Source organism: Heptranchias perlo, chromosome 1 (genome assembly GCF_035084215.1).
Source record: "Heptranchias perlo isolate sHepPer1 chromosome 1, sHepPer1.hap1, whole genome shotgun sequence".
NCBI classification, from domain to species: Eukaryota; Metazoa; Chordata; class Chondrichthyes; order Hexanchiformes; family Hexanchidae; genus Heptranchias; species Heptranchias perlo.
This window is the reverse complement of record NC_090325.1, coordinates 102,238,048-102,254,723: the sequence shown is the minus strand read 5'-3', so window position 1 is coordinate 102,254,723 and position 16,676 is coordinate 102,238,048. Positions and strand designations below refer to the sequence as shown.

The window sequence follows — 16,676 nt, the reverse complement described above, 5'->3', positions numbered from 1 at the left end:
ATTTAATTCAGTGTTGAAATTCTAAGGGCTATCATGTATACCGTTCATAAAAAAGCAGTACAAAAGGTTAGAGAAAATAGCTATATCAATTTTATTGACACTAGATTATTTTATTGTGCTTCCCACAGATTGCAACAGAGTTTATTTTCATAAGTTTCTATACTTCTAGTGACCAAAATAACTACTGTACCTCTGTACAATACAGATGTCATTGTCAAACCACAAGCTTTGCACATTGTGAACATTAGTTTTCAGGTTTCACTAGGAACCATAAGACTTATTTATACTAGTCTGCTGTCTAATTACCGAACCACAACATCATGAATTAACCAAGGTGCAGACGAGTAGGACCATCAAATCCACCTAGCAGTGATTAAAGGGCAGTGTGCTAACTCAGTGCATTACTGAACCTCTATGCACTTCCAAGTATTTGACATTTAAAAAAAATCCAATTTCCATTAGGATCACGGGAATACAGCTATAGTAGGTTTTAAAAGGCTCGCAATAGATTTTATTTTTCTCCTCCAATTTTTCCACAAACTCACTGCCGTCTTCTTAGCCAGCCTTGTTCAAATTTAACCTCAGGGTTCATAGAATATCTTCACTGGAGCTTCTCCCCTGTGGTTTATGGTCGCAACTGAACCCCAGAATAAAGCACAATCTAATTACCAACTAGTTATTTCTAACCATTCACAATGTGCTACATAGGAAATTGTGGAAATACATCCTCAGGCCACTTGTTCCGTCAACCTCTGTGCTATCTCTAGGTCATACACTGTAACATTTGCTATTGCATCTCTTCTTGTATCTCATACTGTCTGGAAAACTGAGTCAAATTGCAACTAGGAGAACTAAAATTGTGCGTTTCTATCAACCACGCCAATATATCTGCCATGCTCTTCTAATTACTAAAACGGCATACAGTTTAAAAGCTATACAAATACGACTGATTATTTGTTGCAGAATTTCAATATTAGCTGTCCATCACCAGTTCCATATTAAAGTATACAGCTTAATTAAATGAACTACCCTGAAATTTTGTAAACCAAAGTTAAGAAAAATCTTAAACGTGCCTTTCCTCCATCGGCACAGAATATTACTCTCATCCTACTTTATAATGTTCAGCACTAAAAGTGAAGCAAACAGTAATCAAATGCTTCAGAGTGTGTTAACATCATATTCAGAAGTTGTTAATTTCTGGGTAAGCCAATAACAAAAACTCTGCTAAAACACCAAATAGTATGTGCAGTAAAATATATCGTAACTGCTGAAATACAAAGATTTTCATTGTGGATTTTATTACTCTTCTGTATCTTTAACTATGTAGTATTGACGTGTTTTACACATCCATTACATTCCAAGCATCACAATTTGCTGCAGGGGTAAAACAATCGTTAAAGAAAGCCAGTCATTGATCTGGGGCCTGAAACTTAGAAACATTTTCTAATTCTCAAAATTCCCCGAACTGAGTCTGTGTTTACTTAACATCAATCAGACTTTGTAGCCTTAGAAGGATAATCTCCACCTTCATGGCAGAGTACTACATTATGCATTACATGATATAACACTCCTGTTCTTATAAAACATCCAATCATCTAAGTTACCTGAAGAAGTGACGTGGGAGATTGTGAATTATCATTGCCAGACACGTTACCGTGTAAAAAATGGCGAATGCCCACTAACAATGATTATCCCATTTTGTTTATGATCTAGACTTGTACTAATGTTTTAAGTAATCCTAATACTGTATTTAAATGTATGATTATATTCATATCACAATTATGATTCAATTTGCTGGTACAATAATAACACAAGAAATCAGTTACCTCTCCAGCTTTGTTAGCAAGGGCAATGAGGTCCCGCTTAGGGGACCACACCATGTAAAGTATTTCATTCGGAAGTTGCTTCTCTCCAACTTGTCGAAATGCTGGCATGACAATGATTCTGTCAGTAAAAAATAAGTGAGTCAGCACCAGTCCATGAAATTAAACACAGCATAGAAATGTAAACAGCAGAAATGTAAAGAGTGACATATTCAGCAAGAATGACACAGATTGCAAACATGATACTGTGTTTGCCTTTTCATAATGACACCTTCCAGGTTGTCCGTGTGCCAACCATTAGGATGGACAATCCCTCATTGTGGCAAGACAGGGATACTAGCATACAATCTACAGCAAGTGCATCAATTAACACAGAGGGTTAACTAAGTGAAATAAAGAAAGAGTTGGTGGATGTCTATACCTCGCTATAGACCTCAGAGTACCAGATCAATCCCTAGGCATTAACCCACTATCTTGTCAACCTTCCCCCTCTCCCAATAGAAGGCACAGATAACGGACTCTCTAATCTGAGCCAAGGCAATCCAAGTGGAATACAAAACCTCCTGTCCGAGATAGTTCCTGGAGGCGATAACTACTCAGGAAACTCTGATGTTCCCCAAACTAGCATGCTTCCTACTGAAACCTTTCCACCACGTCAAACAGATAGACATTCTCCCAGACACTTGAGAAAACTAAAATTATACCAAAAGGCCACGGACCCCATCCTCTGTTCATCCTATAAGCCCATGTCCATGCTTAAAAATGATCCTAGCCACTAGATTGGCTACAGCCATCTCAATTTAGTCCACACTGACTTTATACAGGGACTATCATTACAGAGGCAAAACCAGATGTCTACTCATTGTTGTGCACCATTGCAAAAGCAACAACTTCCCTCTCTACTTTGTATCCTCTCTGGAAGCAAAGAAAACATTCAACCAGGTAGAATTCCTTCTCATTGTAATCAGGTGAATTGCCCTAATCACATGCTTAGGAAATGGATTAGACTCACCCACATTAATGGCTCCAGTGAGGGCCCAGACAAGGATGCCCTCATACACCCCTCTTCTAAGTCCTCAACATTGTGCTTCTAGCTGCAAGCAAGTGTGTGAACTCAGACATCTATGGAATCATAGAATCATAGAAAGTTAAGGCACAGAAGGAGGCCATTCAGCCCATCGTGTCCGTGCCGGACAAAATAGAGCTACCCAGCCTAATCCCACTTTCCAGCACTTGGCCGCAGCCCTGTAGGTTACGGCACTTCAAGTGTACATCCAAGTACTTTTTAAATGAGTTGAGGGTTCCTGCCTCTACCACCCTTTCAGGGAGTGAGTTCCAGGCCCCCCACCACCCTCTGGGTGAAAAAAATTCTCCTCAGCTCCCCTCTAATCCTTCTACTAATTACTTTAAATCTATGCCCCCTGGTCACTGACCTCTCTGCTAAGGGAAATAGGTCCTTCCTATCCATTCTATCTAGTCCCATCATAATTTTATGTACCTCAATTAAATCTCCCCTCAGCCTCCTTAGTTCCAAAGAAAACAACCCCAGCCTATCCAATCTTTTCTCATAGCTAAAATTCTCCAGCCCTGGCAACATCCTCAAAAATCTCCTCTGTACCCTCTCTAGTGCAATCACATCTTTCCTGTAATGTGGTGACCAGAACTGTATACGTTATTCAAGCTGTGGCCTAACCAATGTTTCATACAGTTTTAGCATAACCTCCCTGCTCTTATATTCTATGATGTGGAGATGCCGGTGATGGACCGGGGTGGACAAATGTACAGAGTCGTACAACACCAGGTTATAGTCCAACAGCTTTATTTGAAATCACAAGCTTTCGGAGCTTTGCTCCTTCGTCAGGTGAGTCTGACCTGACGAAGGAGCAAAGCTCCGAAAGCTTGTGATTTCAAATAAAGCTGTTGGATTATAACCTGGTGTTGTACGACTCCGTACACTTATATTCTATGCCTCGGCTAATAAAGGAAAGTATCCCCTATGCCTTTTTAACCACCTATCTAACTGTCCTGCTACCTTCAGGGATCTGTGGACATGCACTCCAAGGTCCCTCTCTTCCTCTACACCTCTCAGTATCTTCCCATTTATTGTGTACTCCTTTCTTTTGTCTTGTTTGCCCTCCCCAAATGCATTACCTCACACTTCTCTGGATTGAATTCCATTTGCCACTTTTCTGCCCACCTGACCATCCATTGATATCTTCCTGCAGTCTACAGCTTTCCTTCTTACTATCAACTACATAGCCAATTTTTGTATCACCTGCAAACTTCTTGATCAAGCCCCCCACATTCAAGTCCAAATCATTAATATATACCACAAAAAGCAAGGGACCTAGTACTGAGCCTTGCAGAACCCCACTGGAAACAGCCTTCCAGTCGCAAAAACACCCGTCAACCATTACCCTTTGCTTCCTGCCACTGAGCCAATTTTGGATCCAACTTGCCACTTTCCCTTGGATCCCATGGGCTTCTACTTTTTTGACTAGTATACCACGTAGGACCTCGTCAAAAGCCTTGCTAAAATCCATGTACACTACATCAAACGCATTACCCTCATCGACCCTCCGTGTGACCGCCTCAAAAAAATTCAATCAAGTTAGTCAGACACGACCTTCCCTTAACAAATCCATGCTGACTGTCTTTGATTAACCTGTGCCTTTTTAAATGACGATTTATGCTATCCCTCAGAATTAATTCCAATAATTTGCCCACCACCGAGGTTAGACTGACTGGCCTGTAACTACTCGGCCTCTTTTTTTTCTCCCTTTTTAAACAGTGGTACAACGTTAGCAGTCTTCCAATCCTCCGGCACCACGCCTGTAGCCAGGGAGGATTGGAAAATGATGGTCGGAACCTCCGCTATTTCCTCCCTTGCTTCTCTTAACAGCCTGGGATACATTTCATCTGAGCCTGCCGATTTCTTTACTTTCAAAGATGCTAAACCCTTTAATACTTCCTCTCTCACTATGTTTATCCCATCTAATATTTCACACTCCTCCTCAACTAGAAACTCTGCATCGTCCCCCTCTTTTGTGAAGACAGATGCAAAGTATTCATTAAGAACCATACCCACATCGTCCGCATCCTTCACACCCACATCTCCGCTTGGAGGAGCCAAACACAAAATATTGCTAAATGCCAATTACACTCTACTCTAGATAACTAATCATTCTGCCTCACTACCCAATTTCCTCCCCCCAAAAATTCAAAGAGTTGCTGACTTTCAGTACAGTAGTTTAATTATTCCAAAACTGAGGGCATAAGTCTTGCCTGGGGCATCCCATACCTACAGATAGTTGTAACTCACAGAAATAACACAGAAGCAAAATGGATCAATCAGCAGAACGAGTACAGTAGTGCAATACTTGATTTCTTACCAGCACTTCCACCTGCATAACAATGACTGCAAATCACAGCAATTCATAGTGCGAAGCGCTTACAGATATTTTTGAGGCATAATAAGGCACTATATAAATGGAAGTTCTTTCTTTAAAGCAGTTCCAAAATAATAATTTCAAGAAGCCTCATCAGTTCTTGAGTAATTTAGGAACTTGGGACCATGTTATTTGAACTTTTGTGGGAGAAAGACACTACACGAAGCCCTTTGTTAGTCTTCAGCCAGTATGGCAACACTGATGAGCAAGGGCTCTAACCTCAGATATCTCTTTCCTTTTATCCAGACCAGCACAAAGGATGGTGGAAATATGGTTTACATGAATTTTCAAAACAAATTTGTTAAAGGTACCACTAAATAGGCTCATGATAAGGGATGGAGAATTCCACCTTACCCATATGACTAATACTGCTACCTCCAAATTAAACTCGCACTGCTGCAAAAGCTCCAAGAGTTGATTCACCAGAACTGTACCCAAAATACCCAATCAACACCCTCAAACACATTTCCACCCATGCTTGATGTTTTACTCCGGATCAAAAGACAACATGAAAACAAATCTTTACAACTACCACCTTCAGCAGAATGAAATAAGGCCAGCTCAGGATAACAAATCACCTGTACTGCACATCTCCAAAATATTGCACAAAATTCTTCTGCGAGCATCATTGAATATGCTTGTTATGCCCCCGCATCCAGTCATTATGGATAGTTGTCTAGGAGGTCAGAGACTCTCAATTCCTGAAGATCCAGACCTGTGTCTATTGGGCCTCCCTATTGAAGAACGATGCCCACTGACATTATGTAATCTTGCACATCTATCACTGTTAATTACAAGAAGCATTCCTTTCCATGATAAGTATGCTGGTGAAACATCTGTACAGACATGCACCAGTCAGAACTGGTAATGTATGAACTTCACCTGCAACTTCAAGTCCTAAATAGCACATTTTTAAACCTAAAAACAGAGACTTTTTAAATACAAACAGAAATGCTGAAAATATACAGGTTCGTCAACATCTGTAAAGAGAAAAGACAAGATAACATTTTGCATGTATGCCCTTCATCAGAATATCTGTAAGGAAAATAAATTGTCTTCCATCTGACTGGGCTTTGGGGCAACATCCCAAACCCACAAGACCCCTTTCTGCACAGGTATTATCTTTAATCCTTCCTAATCTAACTAAGCCCAAGGGATGCTGTTATATTGTCCTCCAGAAGCATGGGACTTTCAGTATGTGCTGAACTGTATCAACAACCCCATTTTGCCATTGTATTCCCTATAAGTAAGAAAGACTGTGTAGTGACTTTATTTGCAATGCATATGCATTTATTTCTTTAAATAAAATAGATTTTATAAAGCATATTGGTATCAAAGTGAATTATTTGATGTACCTGGAAAGAACAATGAAACTTGCATTTATATAGCACCTTTCACAAACTCAGGACATCCCAAAGCACTTTACTTTTGAAGTGAAGTCACTGTTGTAATGTAGGAAACGCAGCAGCCAATTTGCACACAGCAAAATCCCACAAACAACAATGTGATAATGACCAGATCATCTGTTTTTAGTGATGTTGGTTGAGGGATAAATATTGGCCAGGACAAAAGGGAGAACTCCACTGCTCTTCTTCAAAATAATGCCATGGGATCTTTTATGCCCACCTCAGAGAGCACCTGGTTTAATATCTCATCCGAAAGACAGCACTGGGAGTGTCAGCCTAGATTTTGTGCTCAAGTCTCTGGAGTGGGGCTTGAACCCACAACCTTCTGACTCAAAGGCTAGAGTGCTATCACTAAACCATGGTTGACACCTAAGTAATGATGTGGAAATGCCGGTGATGGACTGGGGTTGACAATTGTAAACAATTTTACAACACCAAGTTATAGTCCAACAATTTTATTTGAAATTCACAAGCTTTCAGAGGCTTCCTCGTTCCTCAGGTGAATGTGGAAATGAAATCCTTGAACCCTTCGCATTTATAAATCACAGAACAATACCTGGTGATTACAGAAAGTCTTTCCAACTGCCCGTTGCCAAGGCAATCACAGTGTGCAGACAGAGAGGTGTTACCTACAGGGCCACCGAACATACAAACAACCAAAAAAAAACAGAGAGAGGCAGAAACATAGAAACATCCAGAAGGAAGAGAAAGACAGCAAATGACCCGTTATATTAAAAAGATAACTTTTGTTCGCTGGTGGGGTTACGTGTAGCGTGACATGAACCCAAGATCCCGGTTGAGGCCGTCCTCATGGGTGCGGAACTTGGCTATCAATTTCTGCTCGACGATTTTGCGTTGTCGTGTGTCTCGAAGGCCGCCTTGGAGTATGCTTACCCGAAGGTCGGTGGCTGAATGTCCCTGACTGCTGAAGTGTTCCCCGACTGGGAGGGAACCCTCCTGTCTGGCGATTGTTGCGCGGTGTCCGTTCATCCATTGTCGCAGCATCTGCATGGTCTCGCCAATGTACCATGCTCTGGGGCATCCTTTCCTGCAACGTATGAGGTAGACAACGTTGGCCGAGTCACAGGAGTATGAACCATGCACCTGGTGGGTGGTGTCCTCTCGTGTGATGGTGGTATCTGTGTCGATGATCTGGCATGTCTTGCAGAGGTTACCGTGGCAGGGTTGTGTGGTGTCGTGGACGCTGTTCTCCTGAAATACTCCTGTGACTCGGCCAACGTTGTCTACCTCATACGTTGCAGGAAAGGATGCCCCAGAGCATGGTACATTGGCGAGACCATGCAGACGTTGTGACAACGGATGAACGGACACCGCGCAACAATCGCCAGACAGGAGGGTTCCCTCCCAGTCGGGGAACACTTCAGCAGTCAAGGACATTCAGCCACCGACCTTCGGGTAAGCGTACTCCAAGGCGGCCTTCAAGACACACGACAACGCAAAATCGTCGAGCAGAAATTGATAGCCAAGTTCCGCACCCATGAGGACGGCCTCAACCTGGATCTTGGGTTCATGCCACGCTACACGTAACCCCACCAGCGAACAAAAGTTATCTGTTTTTAATATAACAGGTCATTTGCTATCTTTCTCTTCCTTCCGGATGTTTCTGCCTCTCTCTCTCTTTTTTTTTTTTGGTTGTTTGTATATTCGGTGGCCCTGTAGGTAACACCTCTCTGTCTGCGTACTGTGATTGCCTTGGCAACGGGCAGTTGGAAAGACTCTGTAATCACCAGGTATAGTTCTGTGATTTATAAATGCGAAGGGTTCAAGGATTTCATTTCCACATTCACCTGAGGAAGGAGGAAGCCTTCGAAAGCTTGTGAATTTCAAATAAAATTGTTGGACTATAACTTGGTGTTGTAAAATTGTTTACAATTGACACCTAAGTAACACATTAAATACATTTAAAGGTGTGTGCAACATGTGTCACTCTTATATCCCATTCACTTTGCTACCAACAACTGCCTTAAAGTCTAAAAACAATGAGGCAGAGCTAGTGCCACTAGAAGCAATACAGACCAACAACAGAAGTGGCATTTGCCCACATCTCTAACAGCTTGGCAAAGCAGCAGCTGCATTTTATTGGCTGCAAACACTGAACCATTCATACCCAGGCTACAGTCTAGCAAAGCTGTTTCATTCTTTAAATACTACAGTGCTTTCACAAAAAGCAACTTTAAAACAACTGTGTTTACACGTGGATCTGATGCAGCTGCACAAAACCAACAAATGGGGGCAATTTCTTATTACAGGATCTGTAACTACCCTGCTTTATAATATATTTGCAACATTACCACTGATTATAAAAAGGTATTCATTCTGCTATGTACATAAACAAACAGATCACACAGTGGACATGGAGGCAGATTCAATCATGGCCTTCAAAAAGGAGCTGGATAAGTACTTGAAAGAAAAAAAATACAGTGTCAGGGGGAAAGGGGTCGCGGGGGGTGGGGGAGAGTGGGACTAACTGGATTGCTCTTGCATAGAGCCAGCATGGACTCGATGGGCCGAATGGCCTCTTTCCGTGCTGTAACCTTTCTATGATTCTATATTTAAAGAAAAGCAACTGAGCGCCCCTCCTAGTGAATGGAGGACTGTTGCAGCAGGAGGGATTCAGTCGGGGGGGGGGGGGGGGGGGCGGCAGGCAAAGCTTGACCTCTGCACGCCGGCTCGAGGGGAGGGGTTTGTCCGCCGGTTTCTGTCCGTTTGCGGCCTGAATCCGCCGTATTGGGGACAAGCTGCTACAAGTCGGGTCGGGTCAGGTCAGGCCTGCAAGGCTGGGACAGGAGATGAGCAGCTGACAGCTCCTCGCTCGGGGGGGGGGGGGGGGGGCGGTCCTCTGTCCGACCGACAGCTCGAACAGGACGACAACAACGGGTAGAGAGGAAGGCGCCTCGCCTGGCCTGGCCTGGGGATGGTGAAGCACTCCGGCCGCCTATCGCTGCTCTTTACCTGGGCCCTGCTCTCAACTCGAGCGCCGCTCACCGCCGATCACTTTTAAATCCGCAACTGGCGCTCCCGCACATGCGCACACCTTCCTTGGCGGCGGCGGCCCGCCGCGAGCGAGGCACATCTGCGCCTGCGCATTGAACGCGGTCTCAGGGGCGCGCGGCTGCGGGCGCTCACGGTGCGGTTCATTGTGGCAACTCTGTGCAGCCAACACAAGGCTAAAAGGTCCAACATCAGACAAGGTGGCGGATGCATCGCAGCCTTACTTCTGTTGCCTTTGTCACTGATAAAAAAAATTGTTTAAGGTTTTAAAATTAATGTATGGGCCACAATTTGCTGTCAAACTAACCATGAGGCTAATGGCGCTCTGTTATTTATGCGCAAATGGTGCAGCAACTTCAGGTGAGGGGCAGATGCATGGTCAAACACAGATATCCAAAAGTTTGCTTTCTGTGTTGTCCCGCTCCACCTTTAGCTTCAGGAAAATGGCATCTGGCTGACTGCCTCACCATTGAAATGAATTAAATGGGATGAAGGTGCTGTATTTTCGCAATAGGTACGCACTAAACTGGCCACAGAAAGTTAAGTCTTGTCATTTCAAGTGTCAAGTACCCTTTTAATGACATGATAAGTGTTAATCACTGCCAATCAACCTCTCTGGCTTGAAAATTAACTATTACAAGTGTGGAGTCTCATTGCTTCAGGTATTGTTGGAGATTTTAAATACTTAAAATTAATTTTTTTAACTTCCTTTCTGTCTCTTTTCTGACTCTTAATCCAGTCTTTCCCTCTCTTTATTTCTCTTTCTGTACCTGATTTGACGTTGAATTCACCCACTCTAATTTACACTTCCTTCTCAGTCCTTGCGCTGTTTGTTAATTGCACAATCTGATTGGTTAAGGAGATACATAGTTGCTTGCCCTGTTCACTCAGGTCCCAGATGCCCTGTTTCCGTCACTGCCCCGTTATCACCTCGTACTTTCAGCAACTTGCCACACAAAAAAAATTAAAAACCTAAATGTGGAAGGGCAAGCTTAACTAACGGCACGTGCCTTTAGAATCCCTGCTACGGCAAAATCTGGCCCAATATATACATCCACCTGATGAGGTGCAGATGGAAAAGAGTATGTTTAAAATATTTTTAAGTGTTAAATTTATGTATGTCAGGAATTAAGGGAAGTTTCTGGGACTGCCAGAAAGTAGAAAGTGGTGTCCCGCAGAGATCTGTGCAGGGACTGCTGTTGTTCACCATGTACGTAAATAGAAAGACTTGAAAGACTTTGATTTATACAGCACCTTTCATGACCTCAGGACATCCCAAAGTACTTTACAGCCAACAAAGTACTTTTGAAATAATGTCACTGTTGTAATGTAGGAATTCCGGCAGCCAATTTGCACACAGCAAGCTCCCACAAACAACAATGAAATAGATAACCGGACTATCTATTTTAGGTATTGGTTGAGGGATATAAGTTGGCCAGGACATCAGGAGAACTCATCTGCTTTTCTTGGAATACTGCCGGAAGATCTTCTACCATTCTGTATCGTCGGAAAGACGGCACCTCCGGATGGTGCAGTACTCCCTCAATACTTCACAGAAGTGCCAGCCTAGATTATGTGCTCAGATTTCTGGGGGTAAATTTTAACTGGGAGCTGGGAAGGGGATGAGATGTAGGGACGCCTTTCATTTTTTTTGTAGGTTTCCTGCATGACAGGCCAGCCAGATTGATAGGCTGGTCATCAGTTGGATGGGAGATCAGCCAGGGAGCGGATGCCAGCAGGTAAGTCTTAAATGATGGGGTGGGGGTGTGGCCAGTCATCGGGGGGAATCATCGGGGGAGGGTTCAGTCATCAGGGGGAGTCATCGGGTGGTGGGGGGGGGTCGGACATGGGAGGGAGGGGTCGGTCGATTGCGTGTGTGGGATTTGGGCAGGTAGGCTTGATGGGCCTGAAGGCAGCACTCCTGCTCCTCCTGGCCCACAAGCAGTGCAATAAAGGCACTTACCTGCTGATCCAAGCCTTCTCGCTTCCTCTTATGTGGTGTGAAGCAGTAGGCCCAGGAATCCCAGCCTCCAGGAGCTAAAAATAAAAAAGCTGTCAAAATGGAGGCCCGCAGGACCTGAATAGGTTGATCTCCCGCCCCTCAACCACCCCCCCCCGCCAACCCCTCCCGCTCTGTTAAAACTGAAAGTGGGCAGGTTGGGGTCGAGTTTTAGTTTTTTACAATTTTTACCTTCCCACCCGTCTCCAACTCACCCGTTCGTGGGGTTAAAATTTGCCCCCTGGAGTTGGGCTTGAACCCACAACCTATGGGCTCAGGCAAGAGTGCCACCACTGAGCGAAGGCTCACAACTGGAATGATTTGGACTTGGGAATTGGAGATATGGGGGTTAAATTAGTCAACCCCCGAAAATGGCTGTTGGGATCGCAGTGCGTGATGAACCCGCTCCCGGTCGTTGAGATGCAGGCAGAACGTAATATTGGCGCTGCCTGCTGTTTTACATGATTGCTGCATGCAGCCAGCACTACCTGCGCTGTTGATTGACTGCTCATCAGCTGGGGGCCCAGGTATCGCGAGTGGCTAGCACCACTTAAAGGCAGCCTGCACCTCTTAAAGGAGAGGTGCACTGTGGCTTCATGAAGTGGTGGAAGTCAATGGTGAAGTGAATCTGTGCTGCAATATAGTGAAGCATGGAGATGATGGGAACTCTGGAATTTTTAATGAGCAACAACTTGGCTGCTCAAAGTTTGCGGGACTCTTATATTTTCAAAATATAAGGGTCTGAATGGAGATCAGAAATCGCACACATAAAACACAGATGCAGGTCCCGTCCTTATGTTTACAAACTGTTGAGTTCTTTCAAAACATTGAATAAAGGTTGTGCACTACAACATCCTACATCCTCCAATCTGTATGCCAGACCCCACCAATCTGCGGATCTGAGTGTGTACCGGGCTGCGAGAGAGCGTGTACCAAGCTTCTCTGATGATGCACTAGAGACCTTGGTGCAAGAGGTGGACAGAAGGAAGGGTATCCTATATCCGCAGAGGGGCAAGAGGGTCTCCAGAGATATGCTCCCAAGGCAATGGGAGGCAGTAGTGGATGAGGTCAATGCCAGGAGCATAGCACCACGAACATGGATGCAGTGCAGGAAGAAGTTCAATGATTTGACACGAGTGGTCAAGGTGCGTGAGTTCAACTGTCAAGTGGCATATCCGACCAACTGCACCATTAGCCGCATCCACTGCTCCACACACTACACCCCCCATCACCCACCTACCAACAAACTCTTTCAATCAGTACTCAACTCTTCCAATCAGATGCTGCATCTCACCCTCACACATTACCACTATTGCAAACCACGCACCCACAACTCACAGGTCACACACACTGGCAGCTATTCAACCATGACACCCACATCACCCAAACATCTTGCAGAACGCTCATCAACACACTTCCTGCTTTCTTGCAAGAAAAGGTGGTGCAAAACAGGAGGCAGCAAGTGTCAGTGGCTCCATGGAACATGAACCTGCTGTCCTCTCTCAGGATGACCGCATTCCTGTCCCACCCCTACCACTCTACCAGTGCCCTTGCTGTTGCCTGTCAGCTAGCCAGCCCACCTGTAGACTATTGAAACTTTATTATCAGAACATAGGATGATAGGAAAGGAATAGGCCATTTAGCCCCTCAAGCCTGTTCCACCATTCAATGAAATCATGGCTGATCTGTGACCTAACTCCATATATCCCTTAATACCTTTGGTGAACAAAATTCTATCAATCTCAGATTTAAAATTAACAGCTGAGCTAGCATCAACTGCCATTTGCGGAAGAGAGTTGCACCTTCTCCCACCCTTTGCATGTAGAAGCGTTTCCTAACTTCACTCCTGAAAGTCCTGGCTCTAATTTTTAGGCTATGTCCCTTTGTCCTAGTATTCAAGTATTGGAGACCTCCAAAAACAGGTACAAATGCATCAGCAGCCAGAAGCAATAATCCAGCAACAAACCTGTAACTCCTGCATGATCCCTTTAAATAGCGCTGGTGGGGGTCCTCCATTCCGTTTAAGGCCTGTTCAGCTGTGCGAGATTAAGACAGTGCACTGGCTGGAGCATGGAGTTCCAAAATCGCATCTGTCCCTTTAAATCAGTGTTGCACACTGATCTACCGCATAATCTCCCCACTTTACATGCTGCCGGTGTTCGTTAGGTCCGCGTGCATAAACGTCTTTACCAATATGGCGTCCTGCGCACGCATCTCGGACGCCATTTTCGGTACTTAAGAGTCCGCGTAATGCCTACACAATGAGCACTACGCGGCTCAATTTAGCCCCCTTGGTGCTGATATTTGCAGATGATACCAAATTGGGGGTGGGGGTGGGGGTGGGCATAACTAATAACGTGGTGGACTGTACCAAAATACAGGAAGACATAGATGGGCTTGCAAAGTGGTGGATAAATGATAAATGAAATTCAATATAGCGATGTGTGAGGTGGTTCATTTTGGTAGGAGAAATAAGGAGGTCACCTATTCCTTGGAAGTTAAGAAATTAAATGTGATAGAGGAGCAGAGGGATCTGGGAATACAGGCACATAAATCGCTATAAGTAGCAACGGAAGTTGATACGGCCATAAAGAATGCAAACAAAGTACTGGGGTTCATTTCTAGAGGAATAAAATACCAAAACAGGGAGGTAATGTTAAATTTAGCAGGGAGGTAACGTTGGTTAGATCGCATTTAGAGTACTGTGTACAGTTCCAGTCTCCATACTATAAAAAGGATATTGAAGCACTGGAGAAAGGGTGGAAAAGATTTACAAGGATGTTACCAGAATTGAGAGGATGCAACTATCAGGAAAGATTAAGCAGGCTGGGGCTGTTTTCTCTGGAAAAGAAAAGGCTAAGAGGAGAACTGATAGAGGTCTTTAAAATAATGGGTCCCCGACTGCGGCCCCCTGCGGCTAACTTCCCGCTCCCGCCCTCCAGCCAGGTAGTGAATCTGTCCAGGTATTGGGCAATACTCCAGGCAGTTCTATTTAAATGAGGCCTAACCATTAAGATCAGCAGGCCGCCATGTCCCCGACCTGTCCGGTTGCGCTGCCCAGTAGTGGGCTCCCGTACGCCCTTCCCGCACCCTCTCCCCGGTAAAAATCAAGGCCTTCCTGTTGTCTTAATTTCAATGGAAAGCTTATATAATTGAAGTTTTATGCCATTGTTAAGTGTAAGAAGAAAGTGAAATGATTCAGCACCCGCTAGATGGAGCCTCTTAATTTAAAAAAAATGTATTTCAAAATTATAATTTAGAAAAGTTCATTGAATGTATGTTATGGAAAATACATTGTTCCTTTAAATGCTTCCAATAACACATTAGCATGGCAGGAACTTCTTTGTTTTATTTTTCTTGCTGTTTCTTATCTATCTTACTTGTATCAATACTTGTTTTACACTATTTTCAACTTTATTTTAAAAGTGATTATTTTGCTGTTTTTATTTTCAGATTGCTGTTCATTTTAAAGTGAGTGTGGACAATGTCGAACTATTCAGGAAAACCCCTTTAGTACAATTATTTCCCTGAAAGGGTAGATGGGATAATAAGAAATATAGACCCTTTTTAAAGTTTTGTTTTATTTAATTCACCCATCTTCCATTATTAGCTTCATTTGCATCTTTTTTGTGCAATGTAATTCCCTGCCCAATAAGGCAGGTTCCCAGGCTATCAGCAGATGCGTGAAATGGGCCCAAGGTGACCCAGCCCTGCGTCCCTTCCTGTGAGGCAGTGCCTTAGCTCTGCTCGACAACTCCTGCAAATGGCACCTTGAGGTGAATCATTTTTATATTATTCGTTCATGGGATGTGGGCGTCCCTGGCGTGGCCAGCATTTATTGCCCTTCCCTAATTGCCCTTGAGAAGGTGGTGGTGAGCCACCTTCTTGAACTGCTGCAGTCCATGTGGTGAAGGTTCTCCCACAGTGCTGTTAGGTAGGGAGTTCCAGGATTTTGACCCAGTGACGATAAAGGAACGGCGATATATTTCCAAGTCGGGATGGTGAGTGACTTGGAGGGGAACGTGCAGGTGGTGTTGTTCCCATGTGCTTGCTGCCCTTGTCCTTCTAGGTGGTAGAGGTCGCGGGTTTGGGAGGTGCTGTCGATGAAGCCTTGGCGAGTTGCTGCAATGCATCCTGTGGATGGTGCACAGTGCAGCCACAGTGCACCGGTGTTGGAGGGAGTGAATTTCTAGGGTGGTGGATGGGGTACCAATCAAGCGGGCTGCTTTGTCCTGGATGGTGTTGAGCTTCTTGAGTGTTGTTGGAGCTGCACTCATCCAGGCAAGTGGAGAGTATTCCTTCACACTCCTGACTTGTGCCTTGTAGATGGTGGAAAGGCTTTGGGGAGTCAGGAGGTGAGTCACTTGCCGCAGAATACCCAGCCTCTGACCTGTTCTTGTAGCCACAGTATTTATGTGGCTGGTCCAGTTAAGTTTCTGGTCATTGGTGACCCCCAGGATGTTGATGTGGGGGATTCGGCAATGGTAATGTCAAGGGGAGGTGGTTAGATTCTCTCTTGTTGGAGATGGTCATTGCCTGGCACTAGTCTGGCGTGAATGTTACTTGCCACTTATCAGCCTATGCCTGGATGTTGTCCAGGTCTTGCTGCATGCAGGCTCGGACTGCTTCATTATCTGTGGGGTTGTGAATGGAACTGAACACTGTGCAATCATCAGCGAACATCCCCATTTCTGACCTTATGATGGAGGGAAGGTCATTGATGAAGCAGCTGAAGATGGTTGGGCCGAGGACACTGCCCTGTGGAACTCCTGCAGCAATGTCCTGGGGCTGAGATGATTGGCCTCCGACAACCACTACTATTTTCCTTTGTGCTAGGTATGACTCCGACCACTGGAGAGTTTTCCCCCTGATTCCCATTGACTTCAATTTTACTAGGGCTCCTTGGTGCCACACTCGGTCAAATGCTGCCTTGATGTCAAGAGTGTCACTCTCACCTCCCCTCTGGAGTTCAGCTCTTTTGTCCATG

At 44.5% G+C, this 16,676-nt stretch overlaps 1 protein-coding gene across 3 annotated transcripts in view; it reads right to left on the bottom strand.

Annotated features, from left to right (window-relative positions):
- anapc4 (anaphase promoting complex subunit 4) overlaps nucleotides 1-9,749 on the bottom strand; it is a 95,680-nt gene extending 85,931 nt beyond the window's left edge. For 2 of the 3 annotated variants that reach the window (XM_067989108.1, XM_067989127.1), the window contains exons 1-2: nucleotides 9,652-9,749; nucleotides 1,827-1,944 (exon numbers count right to left, since the gene is read on the bottom strand). In XM_067989108.1, the coding sequence (XP_067845209.1) occupies nucleotides 1,827-1,934 (108 nt within the window). In that variant the 5' untranslated portion in view covers nucleotides 1,935-1,944; nucleotides 9,652-9,749. Of the gene's footprint in view, nucleotides 1-1,826; nucleotides 1,945-2,835; nucleotides 2,858-9,651 lie in introns of those variants that run through there. The other variant, XM_067989118.1, reaches the window with a different exon arrangement.
- Nucleotides 9,750-16,676: the final 6,927 nt, after the last annotated feature.